Consider the following 17,612-nt stretch of genomic DNA (forward strand, 5'->3'; position numbering starts at 1 on the left):
TTTTCTGGGACAGAGGTTAGGCTGACAGGCCTATAACACCCAGGCGTCCATAAAAAAAAAAAGGCGTTCTATTGGCTACCTTGCAGTCATCTAGTGTGGATACTAACGAATTATGTTGTCATATCACTGTTAATACACTGCAATATCCACTCGCGTTCAGAAGCGAGCACACACGTTTGTACTTGTGTTATTCTTAAGAGCTATTTCATAGATGTTAAGGTATCAAGATGAAGTGAACATCTGTTCATACTTCAGTGAAAAACAGTGAAAGCAGCAAAATTAACAATTCCTTCTCATCCCCACTTCTACTGTAATGCAGAAAATAGAATTCAAGCATCTCACCTTATTCAAGAGAAACCTGGGGTCGGGGAAGAACGTCCCACTTATGCTTCTTTCCCTCATAAAGAAGTATAGCACATCACCAAATTAAAATGCAATATTGAAAACCATTCAAGTTTTGTTTGCAGGCTGTTTGTCCATGGTAGTCCAATTAAATTCCCCCTTAAATAGCGTATAGCTTGCCCCTATCTTAGAGCAGGCTATCGCAAGTATGAAGAAAAAGATAAAGATATTCACAAACATTACTCACAAAAGAATATTGTATGAAATCATTCCTACCAAGAGATAAATAAAGGATTTAAATATTTCAATTAACTGAAAAAGCAAACCTACCACTTCAAAAAGAAAAAAAAAGTTGCAACCAAAAGTTACAGTTGAAATATCTTGGATTGGAACTTAACTATATCATTCTAAACTGGCATTTATGCCAATGCCAATTTAGTAAATAAATTAATTTTTGAAAATTCAGAAACTTTGCTACATGATTACAACAGCAGTACAATCCAGCATGTCTACTCAGGAAGTGGTCCCATAGAGTTGAATGGTACTTACTTCAAAGTAAATGTGAGCATTGTGGAAAGCCAACACACTTTAATGAAATGGTATTCAATTTAATTAAGTATTTAGTAGTTTTAATTACTCACACAGAGGAATACTCAACTTTAAGGCTGCCAAATTTTGTTTAGATTGGTTTAAAAATGTTTTGGTTACATCTCATTCTTCAGTAATGACAGGATTGTTTGACTGACAGGCAGGGAAAGAATGGTTTCCCCCTTCTCACCAACAGTATATCCCATTTCAAGGCACATACTCAAGATCACTTAATGCAGATTAGTTACCTGTTTCATTTTTAGCGACTTTGTCACTCTCACAATATGAGTGGTCAAATGTGGGCCTTTATACACCCTTTTCAGTAGAGATTTATAGATGATTTAATAGTTCTAAATCACTGTAGCATTTTTAAAGCAGAAGATGCTATGGATAGGGTAGTTAGACAATGGGGAAAATACAACATGAATAAAACCTGAATGAATGAAAATCAAGGGCTTGCTCAAGTAATTACTTGCACTTCAAAAGTAAAGATGTAGGATTTTTGTAGCAGTGTTAACACTAAGCGTTAATCTCAAAGTATCTTGAGAAAGTTAGTGCATCTCATATTTTTCAAGCCCTGTAGTACCGGAATTATATGGCGAGCACTAGTCACAATACTCATGCAAAATATCATACACTAAGACCTATTATGCACAAAAGAAGTGCTTAAGTTGTTGGATGGAATGTGTTTCATTCAGCTTTTAAAAGTTGCAGAATGTGAGAATAGTGATAAACAAACAAGTTGGGGCTGCAATCCTATGTACACTTATGCACTGTAGGACCCACTGAACTCGACGGGACTTGCTTTGAGTAAACATACACAGAATTTCCCTGTTACGGAGTAAGGCAACAATGCAGCATGACTGATTAATTTCTTCTATTGGATCAGGATTTTTACAAGCTTATTAGCACTTTCTTCAGTATTTCAAGATGGGTAAAAAAACCTGTCAAGCTTCAAGAATTGGAAGCGATGTGCTATTTGTATATATTCTTCATCTTGGAAAGTTTATGAGTGTTTATGCTATACCTGGAACGTACAGCACAAACACTAATTGTTTAGGAAAAGGCTTTCCTGCTAAGGTCTATTTCAAAGCATGCAATGTTTTCAGAAAGCATTTCCACACAACTTAAACAACTTGATACATTCAACAAACATCATATTCAGGATTTTTTTTTATTTTTGGTTTACAAACAAAGGCACCCAATATTTCTATTTTATAAAAGGTTATGATTTAAAATTTTGTTTTCAGAATCTGTTCCTACAACAGAAAACTTTACTGCAGGGTAATGTTCTTCCGATGGTCCCAAATTTGAAATTCTGGCACACCTACTGAGTGATCTGCTTCTGAATACTCTCTCACTTCAAATTTGACAGTTTCTTAAAATCAATGAACAATTCAAATTAATACCCCAAATTATGGCTCTAATACCCCAAATTATGGATCTTTTTTTAATTAAAAACTCTGAAAAATGAAATTCCAACATTAGTATGAACAGCAACACTGTAGGATCCAGATATGACAAAGTGCCTTAAACATCCAAATTTGTGTGGAATGTGAGAATATTCTTGTGACATAGCATGATGTTATTTCTTTAAGAAAAATTAGGTAACCCATTCAAATCAAACTAAAATCCTACGAATCCAAGACGGTAGTCAAACTGGACATTAGAATCTAGTGTAGAAAGTTAGACAATTTCATCAGTTAATCATAGATCTCTTTAAGTAGTATTGTGGACAGTGGCATCTTTTTCTCAGTTGCAGGTTAAGGAGTTAGCAGTAATTTGTTCTACAAAAACAAGGAACAGTGAGAAAAGTGAATACATCTAAGCATTTTACAGTTAGTCGCCTCTCACCATGTTCAGCCACACACGCATGCACACTATGGTGGCTTGTTGGGTCCCAGGCATCTTGTGAAAATCCAAATAAACCCACAATAATCTAAAATGCCAAGTAAACGTTCATGTCCAATGAGGAAAGGGGAGCAGTTGTAACAGATATAGTAGGAATATTGTAGCCAACTGTAAAACCTCAAATCACACAAGCCAAAATTTATTGTATTTTCACCATTGTCACAGCAGTCTCACACGCTTCTTATTGGTGTGGTCTTTGACCATGTAACATTTTTTTAATCTATGGAAAGATTATATACAAATTTAGGGTTTTTTTAGAGACACCATGTATTTAAGCACTTGAGAGAGACATTTAAACTTTAACAAGGACTCTCTCTCCAAAATTAGATGCACACTTGCATGGAAATTTTCCACAGCAGCAAATCAAGCTTTGTGGAATTATAAGTACAGGACACATGTGCGTTGTGCGTAACACTAGTCCGATTCCTTCAGGATTCATTCACAATTTCTTTAGGCATACTGATAAGAACATGTACAGCAGACGTTAATCAGTTTACCAGTTTTACAGATGCGAATTATATCAAATAAAAGGAACGTTAATGTCAGTACAGAATTTTATGCAACTGAGTTTTAAATATTATATATAATTCAAATCTTTTAGTAAGAACTCTTGTAAATGCATTTTTCCTGCTAAAACAAGTTAAACGTGCAGAAAAACATGTTTACCCAAGTAGTGGCGATTCAAAATTTTCATTTTCTTTTTTGTATTTCCACCATTTTCCAAAACTATGTTGAGTTTTATTTAGCATAAATATGTTGACAGCTTTAAAAGAAATTGTGTGAGAATTCAATTTAATATTTCTGTGGATAAGGTAGGAAACATATGAACTTTCCTAAACAGATTTATGCTCTGAATCATACTTTTCAAAGTACCTGATTTCCTCTGCCATTCTGGGGAAATTATAGTAAATTGTAAATATGTATTTCCCTTGTCTGTATCTAAGGGAGGTCACTTCTTTTCTTGTCCATACAAGTAGTTTTTCTACGCCATGATTCAGAAAACCTTGGGGAGAAAAATTCTGTGTTCCAGCTATATTTTCCCCTTAAAGGAGCCCTGACTTTTCAATTCTGCGGAGTTTTAAGAAGCTGTTTGAGAGGGGTGGGGGTGTTCAGGTAAATATGCTGATTATGCATGTACATCTAATTGCGGCCAATTAGTTCGATTTCCTGTGGGCTAATCTGGATCGGTAGGTGCACTTACAAAAGTAGACCAAGAAAAGTTTTCCATTATGAAGGTTAATTTCTTTTAGTAATCTTCATCATATCCTTACTTAGAGTCACTGGAAAGGAGGTGAGAAGAATAAGACTAACAGAATGCCCAACTCACAACCATTTACAAGACATCTCTCATAAGATTAACCAGACAAACCGACTGCAATTTTAAAGGTCTTAAATAAATAGATAATCTAAGCCAATAATTTGTTCACCTTAACTAAATGCGCTTATTTGCAATAAAAATTAAGTTTACTATGTTAAGGCAGATTTTAATTCAATGCATTCCAGAATTGCACAGTTACACTGGTCAGTGGCCTAACGTTTTTCCTCATACAGAGATATTAAATCTGTTTGGATATATAACCTACATATTTGCCCAATGACAGATAGATCCAGTACCAGCCATAAAATCTTCACAGAAATACACAATTAAGCATCACATGTACTGTATTTCACAATCCAGATCTAATATTTCATGTTTTTACAAAAGACAAGATGAGTAGGTACATTATACAGCTTTGTGCCATTAGACCACCATATGCATAGATGTCCTAATGCTAGAATTGTCAGCTTCAATATCTCATCGTGCTGGATGCTCTGAAGTAAGAGAGGAACTTGTAACACAGGCTAACGACAAAATACCAGATGTTTCTTGCCATCTGTGATCTTGCAATGAAAATACGCCAGATGAGGATCACAAGCACTGTATTGAAACCATAACGTATGTTCCTTAGCCTAGAAAAGAATCAAATGGAAAGAAAAGGGAAAAATGTGAAAAAGATATGCTGATGTTGTATGACACCTCTAAGAGGAAATGAAACTTAAACTCCTCCATAGCCTTCCTATGTAACCATGTGGGCTTTTTTTTTTTTTTTTTTTACAGTTTTACAGTTCATTAAGGATTTGGTTACAAGGTGAGAGACCTAACCGCCAGCTACTTGTATGAAGTCTGCATTACGCAATAAGCCAATATGTTGCATCTTTCAGGAGTAGGGATTTCTTCTCATGTTTTTCATACATGTCCCCTACAATATGTATGCAATATATATGTGATCAAACATACATGCTGTATTTCCACCATGAAAAAGTGTGTGTGCGGTGGAGGTTGGGATATCCATACCTAATTTGCAGGTGGTTTTAACATTTATCCCAAAAGTATTAATATGAAGGTGCCCTTGAATTCTTATTTAGTAAGACTTCAAGGAGTGCACAGAATGATACTTTCTGAGAGTAACAGAAACAAATGTTTGTATTTCAAATTACGGTACAAAGGGAGTACAATGCAACTTTTTAATATGGAGTAGATCTAATCCTTTCAAAGAATAAGAAATGCTTCAAATGGCAACCACTTCCAAAGGAAAATCTTTTGCTGGCTTCTAGCTTAAAGGGTGAGGTTTTGGAAAAGCATATAAAAGGCTCCGATACAGGCAATGACGTTCTAAGGATTAAAACAATACGTAATGCACTTTCAACATTTGAAAGTGTTATACAAATTGTATTAATGGCTCCCCAGCTCCCAGCTTACTTAGCCTTCAAGAGTATGGAACAAGAGAGAAACAAGGCTGGATAAGGTCAAAACCCACACCAAAGAAATCATGAGCTCTGGCTCTCATTTGTAGTCTGCAAGCCTATTCAGGGAAGAGGGCAACTAGAAAATGTTAGAGCCTTGGTAAATCTCACTCAAATTTAGGGATGTAAGAGGAATCTCTTTGACAGTTGGAGAGTCCGACCCGACCATCCACCGGCTGGCTTGACTTGACCCCTGCCGAGTCAGGCCAGCTGGCAGACTTTCTGGCAGTGCAACAGCAAGGGCAGGAGTGAGAGGGGAGCCCCTCTCATGCATCCTGCTGCCCTTACTGTTGCACTGCTGCCATGGTAGGAGGACAGGAGGAGGACAGGGGAGTGGCGCTCCCCTATCCTCCTTCCATTCTTGCTACTGCGGTGGCACCAGCAGGACAGGACGATTACAAGAGGGGCTTCCCTCTCATCGTCCTCCTGTATTGCTGCTGTGGTAATCAGGATGGATGGAGGAGAAGGGAGCACCACCCCCTTCTCCTCCTCCTGTCCCTGTTACTGTGGTGGCAGCAGCGGGACAGGAGGAGGATGAGAGGGAAGCGCCACTCCACTCTTGGCCTCCGTTTTGCACAGAGAGGGGTCGCTGTGCACAAATCCTTTGTTCTTCCTCCCAGGGTCAGGAGCTGGGAGGGGGAGAATGAGCCAGTTGTGCATGGAGGCAGAGGCTTTTGAGCAAAATGATGGTGGGTGCGAGAACTCCTGCTGATATGATTAATCATGCTGTATTGAATTGCAATATTGCCAATGTTATAGGTATAATTTTTAAGTAGAATGGGATTTGAAGCCCGTGTGTATTAGAGTTTAAATTTAATCCTTTTAAATAATTTTTTCCTCCTTTTTGGTTATTGCTGTGTCCGCTTAAGAATACTGTATTGTTGGGAAACTGTAGCTACCAATGAGGTTGTTGGTACTGTTTATTTCATTTATAAAGACAAAAATAAAATAAAAAGTATTAAAAAAAAAAAGATTTACAGAGGTCTGTTCCCAGAATGCTTCCATCCATTGTTTATGGGCAGGAGAAATGTACACCAACATACTTAGCTTGACCATTGTGAACAAAGCAAGTATTAGTCTACAGAATAAATATATGAACTATACTTGTTCAAGTGTTTCCGAGCTGCTGGGAGACCAGACATTTCCTCATTCAGTACATATTTCTTTGTTCCCATGCAATAATTTTCCATATATTCTGCCCAGTGTAACTGTCGGACATCAAAATTAAATGCCTGCAATAAAAACAAACACTTTTGTATGAAGATAAAGATCACAAATGAAATGTAGGTTTTAACTCTTAAGCCAAGACCATAATGGATGAATGTTTTGTGGATAACACACAAGAATTAATTCATCTGCCCAACTGATCCATAATGTCTGAACCCAAATAGAGTTCAGTATTAGGAAAATAGGCATCCTGTAGGAAGACTGGCAAGAGGGGATTGAGCATGAGAAGTAGTCAGCCTAACAGTAATCCTTTCCGCAAAGCCCAGAATAGGCACATTCCAGGTGCCAGGATAACGTTACACCTACAACGTAGCTTAAGTTAACGCATACTCCCACTGGAGTCCACAGAATCGAAGACATCCACATCAGAGACAGTCTGAAAGAACAACTTCTAGCATTTACCCTAGATCATATGGGAACTTTGACTGTCAACTGTCTTTGAAGACTAGCTTCTTCTTGCTACATAACCAAAGGTTAGTGTGGAGTGGGACAGGGAATGATGTTTAAAAAATATGCCACTTCCAACAAGACCAAATGTGGGAAAAGTATGGAAGACATCTAGTAAAGGGGGGAAAAAAAGACACTGGTTGTGCAAAAGGAATAGAGAAAGATCAATGGTGTTTTATCCACTCAACTTTTTAAAACACAAAACAAAACTGCAATGCAACACTTTGGTATGAAAATTGCCTTTGACTAGACAATTTGGGAAATTTAGAGTTACTTTAGAGCTCTAGAACTTGGTGAAAACTCATTTTAAGCACCTTGACAAGCCTTTCCTTAAACATACACACTCACTCAAAGTTTGTTAATTAATGTATGATTTTAATCTGTACTCACATAAAATTTCATATCAGCAGACTCTTGCAGCCCAGCTATTATTTAAATGGATTTAGATCTATAGCAAAGCACCTTGACATTAACAGTTTAATCTGTCTGATTTTTAAAAAATTATCAGATGTTTGCATAGAGCAAGTTAGTCTGCCACATAGAACTTTACCTAATTACAATAGAATTAAATCTAATTGTACCTACTGATTTCAATTCAAGAAAGAGATATATAAAGGGCCTTAAATCCTACTTCGAGTAGTTGCAGATATTAGTGATGTGTTTTAGGTTAGTTTCAGACAAGCTAGACTACAGCTTCAACTTCTCACTTTTTCCATGTCTTCACATTCTGTTCCTTTTTTGAATTTCTTTATACTGTAATTGTTTAAATATTGTACTGTTGAGAAGTACAGCAACAAAGACATTACTTGCCTTTTTGTCTTCAGGACCAAGCTGGTTCATAAGCATATTGACATTGTCTGTATTCCAGTCCCAAGAATTACTGGTGAAGTACTCTAGTAACATCATAACCTTGTGAAGACGTGTTATTGTTTTCATCATCCTACAGTCCAGGGGAAGAGGTTATTAAAGATTACACACAGAAACTACACATGGTTAAATTCCCCTGATCACCAGATATGATGCACCAACACAGAACCCTCCAATTCTCCCATAACACTAAAGCATTCAAGTAGATTTAACGTAACTAGAATACTTCTGCATAACATTTTAAGAACTACTGGGTTGTATCCATTGTTAGTCCTACTTAGAGTTGACCCACTGAAATGAATGGGATTTAAGTTAGACTAACATTGGATACAACCCATGGGGGTGGGGGGAGACAGCTACATGCTTATACAGTATTATAAACACTAGATTTTACATATGTATTTAGAGACATTTAATCCGAAGAGATATGAGAAGGGTGAGGAAGGAAAAAGAGGAATCATATCTAGTAGTTCTTACTGCATGGCCAAGAGGAAAAGCTGAATTAGGTAATTCATCCATAACATTCTGGCTTGATCAAAGCAGAGATCCAGTCTTTAAAAGAACAAGATTTAGAGAAAGATGACCCCAGTCCACCCCACTCCCCACTCCTAGAATATCATTTCTGGGGACAGCTTCATCAAAGGGCAATTCTCTATAAAATAGAGTGCCCAACACTATCATTCACACACAGTTCAGATGCAAGAGACTCCGCTGAGGAAAATCCATAGAAGATGCCCCTCTCCCTTTTTATTTTAGAGACGGGAAAGGAAAGTGATGGAAAAGCCTTTATTACAAGGTAATCTCCTCTATCCCAAGATAATCACTGGTTAACTGCTGATGCCCCAGTTCAGATGCTTAGTTATTAATATGCAGAAATATTCTACCCATTTTCATTGCCTAACTGGGGCAACCAGTAACTTGTCTGAATATAGTGCATTCTATTGCTAGGATCAACTTGGAAAGCAGCTTTAAAATAATATCACTACATATGCATTTGAGTGCAATAAGTTGTGTGTGTACAAACATGTTCATCTTGTAGGCAAAAATGAGTTCTGCTGCACATTATCTTGGTACAACTGGTCAAATAGGAATGAATTCTACTGGCACTGGCTGCCTATAGCCCAGAGCAAATAGATATTCTATACATTCATTTCCAGACTGATCCTTGTAATGGAAGGCACCGATGATAAAGAGCAGGGAAGATGAAAAGGTGGAGTGGGGAAGATAAAACAAAGTCAGATCAATATGAAACATCTTTTTGGAAAGAAAGTACATTTGGCAGAGGGCTATTAAAAAGGAAGAGACACACCCGAATACAAATAACTAGCCACTAGGAAGACAATACAAGCTAAGCAAACTATACAACACTTTTTCTTAAAGAGGATTTTTGATACAATTCTTTTAAGTACCTGAACAGCATCTGAGCTAGATCAAGGGAAAATGCATATCTCACTCATATTATGAAGAGCTTAACAGAACTCTTCTTTCCAAACTTTCATAAGTAAAAACATTCAGGAGAACAGAAAAAGAAAATAATGAATATGAACAAGAGTTTTTAGCAATAAAAAATTCATTGAATTTAAACACAGTTGAGTTTATAGAAAGTGTGTTTAATAAGAGTTACTGTCTTACACCCTTTCCAAATGAACAATTCTTGGTTTAAGCTTCCAAGCTATACCTTCAGAAGAACATACAAAGTGAAAACTAGCACTTCCGGATTACAAGTATTTCTGCTATGAAATTAGTGCTACTGAGTTCAGCAGTCCTCAGCTTTGGCAGTTGTCCTAAACTCGTCTCACAGATTCCACTGTATTAGTGAGGGGTGAAGAGGCACAGCTGCAGTACCAATGGAATATCACACCCTGAGTTATTGTACTGCCACAGCAACTCAACCCAATCAGAGCTGCTATGCTACCCTTGTTCCTGTGGTCTCATCTGTACAAGTCCCTGTGTCGAGACAGCTATGCATACCTCAAAGACGAGTAAGTTATTTGAATACATTTTCAGATATTTGGTTCAGGGCCAGCCCTGCAGCAGAGTAAAATGAACTGCTTCAGGTACAGGGGTGAAAACAGATTGGCAGGGTGCACCAAGAAAGCAAGAATTGACCTCTATTTAGTTGTAAGAAAAATCAGAGGTAAAGAATGGTTTATCCTTACCACATAATAGGTGAGTAGAGACAGACTACTTCCAAGACTTGAAATATTTTCTCTGAACAATTAGTTTACCTCAAATAACTGCACTGAACGATTGCTGCAGATTTTCTTTAGTATCCATACGAATGGATTGTAACCTAACTAGGTGGCAGAAATTTCACCACACCTACAGTAAAGAAGTCTGAACTGCATTACGATGTTTTACTTAATAGCATCATTGCCAGCCTGGGTTAATTTAAATCAGGTTTAAGTCACCAAGGAAAAATGGGGAAGAAGTTAGCTTCTGAAGTTAGGTATTATAAATGATATTGTAAATCATCATCATAGCCTTCATACTGAACTGAAGGACTAGCAGCTATTCATCATGGGTTCTATGATCCAACAGATACGATCCTGTCTATCACCAGGATCATCCACAGAGCCTTTATGGGTAATCTAGTACTCCTATTTCATTCCCTCTAACAATCGGAGTTCTGCAATGTGTTAAGTTTTCAAACAATGAACACTTCTGACTGTACTAACTGAAGAGCAAGGACATTTATTTTCCACCTCATGGGAAAAAACACCTTCTTTGCTACTGAAGAACTACCAACTGAGGTTATGGAAAACTCTGGACACTTATAGACAGATCCTATGCATCTTTACTAAGAAGTGGTCACACTTTGTTCAATGGGACTTAAGTGTGCACGGCAATGCAGCCTTGGCCTTCAAATCAATGACCGTGCTTGGTATACATGCATGCGTACAGTCAAATCCATCTGATCTCTAAGCAGATATAATTCTGCAGTGCACGTAGGATGTATAACACAAGGTTTTTGATTATGCTCCTAGGTTACATAAAGGCTCTATTTAATTTCAGACATTATGTTTTAAATGCTATCAAAACTAGCTAATATGCAAGTATGTTTTGGAAATATATGAATTTCAAGATGGGAAACATGATTTGAAACTATTTAATTCCCCAAGGAAAAAGCTGATTAAAACGAAGGACTGAAAATGGCCTCAATTTAGATTAATACAGTCTGCCGACAAGAGGTGCACAACCAGTGTCCCAAGGGCCATATGTGGCCCTCCACTGCTCTTGGTGCAGCCCACAGAGCCTGCAGGTGCCCCACCATGTTAGCAGCACCAGAACAGCAATCCCCATCATGGTACTCCAGCAACCCCAAAACAACCATGACCACTGCTTTCCCATCACTAGAGGTGGGGTCTCCAGTGTGGTGTTTGCTAGGATCCCCACCCCATCTCATTTTTATTTTATTGTTTTACATTTTTAATTACAAAAAATTAAGTGAGAAGCTGTCATGTTACAAAGCAAATTGCTGGCCTCTAGCTTTATTTTTATTTCCAAGAACGCATCTGGACCCCACTTGAGTATGAGTGGGTGTCTGTGCTTCTCGCAGCATCACCAGTTTGCCTTCAATGAAATGAATATTTTCTTTTACTTTGTGGGGACAAATATATAATTTGGCACTTGTGGCTCAGATCTCCACCTCCACCTTGTACTCGGTTTCTTTGCAAAGTTATGTATCTCTGAGTCTCATCAGTTTGTCTTCTGTGAAATGGGTGTTGGAGCTGAAAACTGTGGGTTCAAAAGAGTGAGTTTGGGGTTTTTGGAGCTCAGACCCCACTTCTACGTTGTATTTTGGTTGCTGGGCAAGTTACTCTTCTTTTAGTCTGTTTTTTTCTTCTGGGAAATGGGTGTTTTGTAACTGGCCACATCCCACATTACTGCGTTTGGAGAAGTGCATATGCTCAAAATGTGTCAGGCATTTCAACACCTAAGAGGTCTTCCATTTTTGTTGCCATTTTGGTGCAGCTTTCCCTTTGTTTAGGGTCCTGAGCAGGGCAATTTCCTCCCCACTCCCATTTTCTTTTTCAGTCAACACTCAACTGCCTCAGACTTCCCATCAGTCCAGGAAACTGTTGGGCATGCTCAATCTTTGTTGGGACTTCCACTGCCAATCCACTTTTTATTGCTACATTGGAGGGAAAGGAATATCTGTAGAGGTATCCTTTTTCCTTAGTGAAACCTCCCCAGAAAGCACAGGATGTACAACTTATATCTACCTGACCCTCACCACCTCCAGGATACTGTAAGTTATAAGGAACTCTAGCAGGTCAATCCCTCTCCCACTTCAATCAACATCTTCAATGTTCTGTAGCTCCCGGAAGTCACTAAGCATAGGTCCTTGGCCTTTGGGGATCTTTAAAAATCTTTTAATTGATACAGTTGTATTCTCCTGCATATCTAGGGAGTCTCCTGCATATGCAGAAGCCACAACCTTATTTTACTTTCCAGTCAGGTCAGTATTAAAAGAAATGATGATGATTTGACATGGGCAAATACAAACTATAAAAAGTGTGGTTATATACCAATAAGGACGAACGTACCTTTTAGACATCCCTCCCCTCAACCACTACTTACAGCTTCAGCTGCTTACTGGACACACTTGCCTGGTCCACCTGCTGGCTAATCACATTCTTTTGGTTTCACCAGGAGTGCTTCCTGTCTAGCAAGTCTGACTCTAGTTCTAGTTGCAATGGTAAACAGCAGGCATACACTAGCAGAAGTTAGGGTTGGAAATTTGATTGGCATTTAGTGGGAACCTATGATAATAGGTTATATAGACTTGCAGTTACAAAAACCAGTTAAAAGATGTGAGACAGATAATGTGAAATAAATGTCAGATGCTATTAAGTCTTGTACATATATAAGAATATTGTTCAGGAGCACAGAATTACACAAGAAATTTATGTAACTGATAAGAATTTTAAAGTGCAAAAATTAATAATGCAAATTCCTGGAACAGAGCAGGAATATAGCAAGGTTGCTTTGAGGGGCATAACCATGAGAAATTTGTATGAGCAACTGGGAGGATGGTATGGAATCATTCAACTCCATGAAAGATGAAGGAATAAATACTTGCCCTTGCTTCTAGTCTGTACTGTGATAAAAAATCAAAGCACCTGCCTAAATCAAGCATGACACAAAAGTAATTTCTGTGCATGCTGAATGAACTAACTTCCCATAGTAAGATATGATGATGCTGTAAAAGAAATTGGCAAGTTTCTTACAGGAATTTCTAAAGTTAAAGGTATACTAAAATATGCCATTGTTTAAAAAACAAGAAGTACGGCTTCCTTCTCCACCTCCCCAAATATTATTTTAACTATGGAAAGAACACAACTTGACTCTTCTTCTGTCCCATCAGATCTTGGTGGTAGTTGTGCAGTTTGAACATCTATTCTGCAAAAGAAAGCCTGAAAATTGTGCTATTTTTTAAAAAAAATTAAACAGGAAAAGTAAAATTACAAAATTTTGACCAGCTAAAGTAGACCTCTTACCCAATTAAAAAATAGCCAGAAGAATTATAAGCCAAATGATGGTGATATACAGTGGGTTTTAAATGACCTGCATCATACATAAAACACACACAAGTGTACTATGATTTTTATATCTCTTCTATTCCCTTCCCCTTCTCATTCATTTCAGCTTATAATTGCAATAACAGCGCTAGAGTAGGATGATTCGAAGAGTTTAGTAACTGGCCAGGATTGCTAGATTTGTTATAACAATGTGAACTTTGAGCAAGCACTAAGGTCCAAGAAACATCCAGCTCTTTTACTATTATTGTTGATTCTTCTATTAGTAAATCTAAGGTAAAGCTCATGCCATTGATCTACACCGCCAACAAGCTTCCATCACCTTTCTAGCAAAAAAATTAGCCCTTTCTTTCTTACCACGGTTTCTGACCTGTCAACCTGAGAACAACATCGTATAACAACGCAGGAAGTATGTGACCGACTGTAGTCCAATAATGATGTATAAGAGGGTTGGACTGGAGTTTAATATTGGGCCGCCTTATTGCTTGTTCTAAAGGATTCCTCTTGAATATCAAATTTATGTAACACTCTGTAGGAAAAATAAGGGTCAAAATGGTTTGAGTAGCTCTTGTTCAAAGAATGAATCCACAGTTAGGTAGCAAATTCAATTAGCCTTAGACATCTAGATGGTTTAGCTACTTAGTGAAATATCCATACTACACCATTTTCACTGTTGCCAGAAACAGAAGACTTGAACTCAGACATCTTCTTGGATCTAACAGTTCATTCAACCACAATTACAAGAAAGAAAAACGTAGTTAATGTGTTAATTGTGTAAACATGAGTTTGTAAAAAGCCAGAGGGACACAAGACAGAGCTAGTCACCATTACCTTGGGCTTCTTCCTGTAATCCTGAGGTAGGTATCATACAGGAATGCTGGGGCCTTATGGCTTACAGCAATCCAGTAGTGATATAAAAGGTGATTGGAGGTTAGATTTACATTGGGCCGTCTGAAGGCCTGTTCGAGAGGATTCCTCTTGAAAGTGGATATTACATGGTATTCTAAGAAAGAAAAGTTGTGTAACAGCTTTGATAATAACCATGTAAATGCAATGGACTTCCACGGACATCACAATATACAGTACTACTCTCACTGAATTAAAGCTAATTTTTCCTACACATCCTTCCTTACCTAGCAATGTTAAACATTTATTCAGTCAAATTATTTGACTGTCAGCTTATGAAGTCTCTCTTATTGGACATACTTTGTACCTGTAAGCGTTCCACTTACTGTAGCTTCTTTTCCCATTTCTCCTTCCTACTTAATTAGTAACAGCATGTGTAAATTATTGAAAATAGAGCTCCATAGGCTGACACCTGCTATAACTTACGTATCAAATAATATCTACTACACTGCATTACAGATTTTAATCCAACATTTTAAATTAGCTCAGATATCACACTCATGCAAGTTAAAATTAGTGAGTTTGTTCATTAGCATGCATTTTAGATTTTTGATCTGAAGATCTGGACTGCTAGCTTTCTACCACCTTAACCCTAGCTCCCCAAAGTCAGCAAAAATAAATTAAATTTACCATAAAAGGATATCTTCCAGAAAAACATTAAGATTTACATGCACAACTCTCCCTCCACCCCCCCAACACAGAACTGTTTGACACATATATCCATGCTTAGGGACAATATAACATACACATTGTAACATATTTTACAGTCATAAAACTTAAGAAAAATGTTTTGAATAATCTGCTTTGTGCTTCCAGAAATTTGATCTTACAGGAGAGAAAAAGTGGGGAGAGGGGTAAACAAGTTGTAATTGAGTTTAATTTATAGGACAATAAAACACTTGGAAAAAGGTATGACTAGTTACTATTTAACAGGCTTAGAAACTCCTAATCCCAAATATAGGTGGGGGAGAGTTGGATATCAAATGATGACTCAAATCTCTGTAAATCCCATTAGCTCATGTGCTCTTAATCAGATGTAGTTTACATAAAGCCAGTCTCCCCGGCCCGCCCCCAGCTTTCCCCATCTGTAAATGATGCCAGCAGACATCATTTTGGCTCAAAAGTGTGACTCTTAGCTTGGGAAGGGGACGGAAGTTTGTTCTGTTTGCATTTTAACATGAACCTAATTCATATTTCCCAAACCAATATATGAACTGAAATGCAGCTATCCTTCAGTATTCATGTTTCTTCAAATTTTGCAAAGCACTTCTCAGATTTTAAAAAAAATGTTTATGAGGGGACAGTGTGTACTGAACTGTAATATGTGTGTATATTAGTGAAAATAACATTAAAAACTACATTATATGAGGGGTAATTGCTTACAAAAATACACACATTAGGCAAAAATGCCTATATTAGGAAAACACACAAAAATGAATTTTTGTGCGGACTTAAAAAAAATTGCAAACTGATGCAGAATGGAACGTTGGTACTTACAGAAAAGGTTCCTTCTGGGTTGATGTGCAGAAGGCATCCCACAATGGGTTAGCTCTCCCTATCTCCCAGGAAAAAGCAGAGACCCATGTGACTGAATCTTAACTACTCTATTGGTCTGACGCTCCTCCTAGCCAGTTCCATCCATGGCTAAAGCTCAGAAATTGAGAAAGAGAACACCTCTTTGTATCATAGGGAGGAGCAGATTGGTTTCTAGGTATTTACTAACAATCTCAAAAACAAACTTTGAGGATCCTTAGGAGGTTTGGCCAGCCAAGCGCAGAGACAAGTGGCCTGATTACCTATGCAAATTGACTCCATGGTGTTGCAGGGTGTGGTCGGGATGCCTTCCGCGCATCAACCCAGAAGGAACCTTCTCGGTAAGTACCAATGTTCCATTCTCCAGGTTGGTGTGAGGAAGGCATCCCACAATGAATCATAAAATCATAGACTAGTAGGGTTGGAAGGGGCCTATAAGACCATCAAGTCCAACCCCCTGCTCAATGCAGGAATCTAAGTCAGAGCATCCCTGACAGATGGCTGTCCAGCTTCATCTTGAATGCCTCCAGAGTGGGAGAGCCCACTACCTCCCTAGGTAATTGGTTCCATTGTCGTATTGCTCTAACAGTCAGGAAGTTTCTCCTGATGTTCAGCTAGAATCTGGCTTCCTGTAACTTGAGCCCATTATTCCATGTCCTGCACTCTGGGATGATCGAGAAGAGACCCTGGCCTTCGTCTCTGTGACCACCTTTCAAGTACTTGAAGAGCGCAATCATATCTCCCCTCAGTCTTCTCAAGGACAAACATGCCCAGTTCTTTCAGTCTCTCTTCATAGGGCTTTGTTTCCAGTCCCCTGGTCATCTTTGTTGCCCTCCTCTGGACCCTCTCCAGCTTGTCTGCATTCTGCTGTGGTGCCCAGAACTGGACACAGTACTCCAGATGAGGCCTAACCAGTGCTGAGTAGAGGGGAACTAGTACTTCCCAGGATTTGGAAGCTATACTTCTATTAATGCAGCCCAAAGTAGCATTTGCCTTTTTTGCAGCCACATCACATTGTTGGCTCATGTTCAGCTTGTGATCAACAACAATTCCAAGATCCTTCTCGCTTGTAGTGTTGTTGAGCCACGTATCCCCCATCTTTTAACTGTGCATTTGGTTTCTTTTTCCTAAGTGCAGATCTTGGCATTTATCCCTATTAAATGTCATTCTGTTGTTTTCTGCCCAGCACTCCAGCCTATCAAGATTACTTTGAGTTTTGCTTCTGTCTTCCAGGGTATTAGCTATCCCACCCAATTTTGTGTCATCTGCAAATCTGATCAGCATTCCCTGCACCTCCTCATCCAAGTCATTAATAAATTGTAGCTTATGATCTACAACTGAATATGAGCCAACAATGGGACATGCTAAAGCTAAAACCCTTATTTGGGTGAGAAAAATATGAGGCCGAGTCTAAAGTACTGCTACTACCTGCTGGAGGACTCTCCTGCCAAAGGAGAAGTCTGC

The 17,612-nt window shown here is 38.2% G+C and overlaps 1 protein-coding gene across 10 annotated transcripts in view; it reads right to left on the reverse strand.

The window, feature by feature from the left end:
* Window positions 1-936: 936 nt before the first annotated feature.
* The window catches only part of FAR1 (fatty acyl-CoA reductase 1), a 63,723-nt gene continuing 47,047 nt past the window's right edge, over window positions 937-17,612 (reverse strand). For 5 of the 10 annotated variants that reach the window (XM_084853622.1, XM_084853612.1, XM_084853665.1 and 2 more), the window contains 4 exons: window positions 14,067-14,238; window positions 8,110-8,239; window positions 6,730-6,857; window positions 2,072-4,791 (listed from right to left, as the gene is read on the reverse strand). In XM_084853622.1, coding sequence (XP_084709748.1) covers window positions 4,629-4,791; window positions 6,730-6,857; window positions 8,110-8,239; window positions 14,067-14,238 — 593 coding nt within the window. In that variant the 3' untranslated portion in view covers window positions 2,072-4,628. Of the gene's footprint in view, window positions 4,792-6,729; window positions 6,858-8,109; window positions 8,240-14,066; window positions 14,239-14,540; window positions 14,713-17,612 lie in introns of all 10 variants that reach the window. The other 5 variants (XM_084853631.1, XM_084853583.1, XM_084853601.1 and 2 more) reach the window with 2 other exon arrangements.

This window comes from Heloderma suspectum, chromosome 1 (genome assembly GCF_057233095.1).
Source record: "Heloderma suspectum isolate Gila_16-S chromosome 1, 16-S_ref, whole genome shotgun sequence".
NCBI lineage: Eukaryota > Metazoa > Chordata > Lepidosauria > Squamata > Helodermatidae > Heloderma > Heloderma suspectum.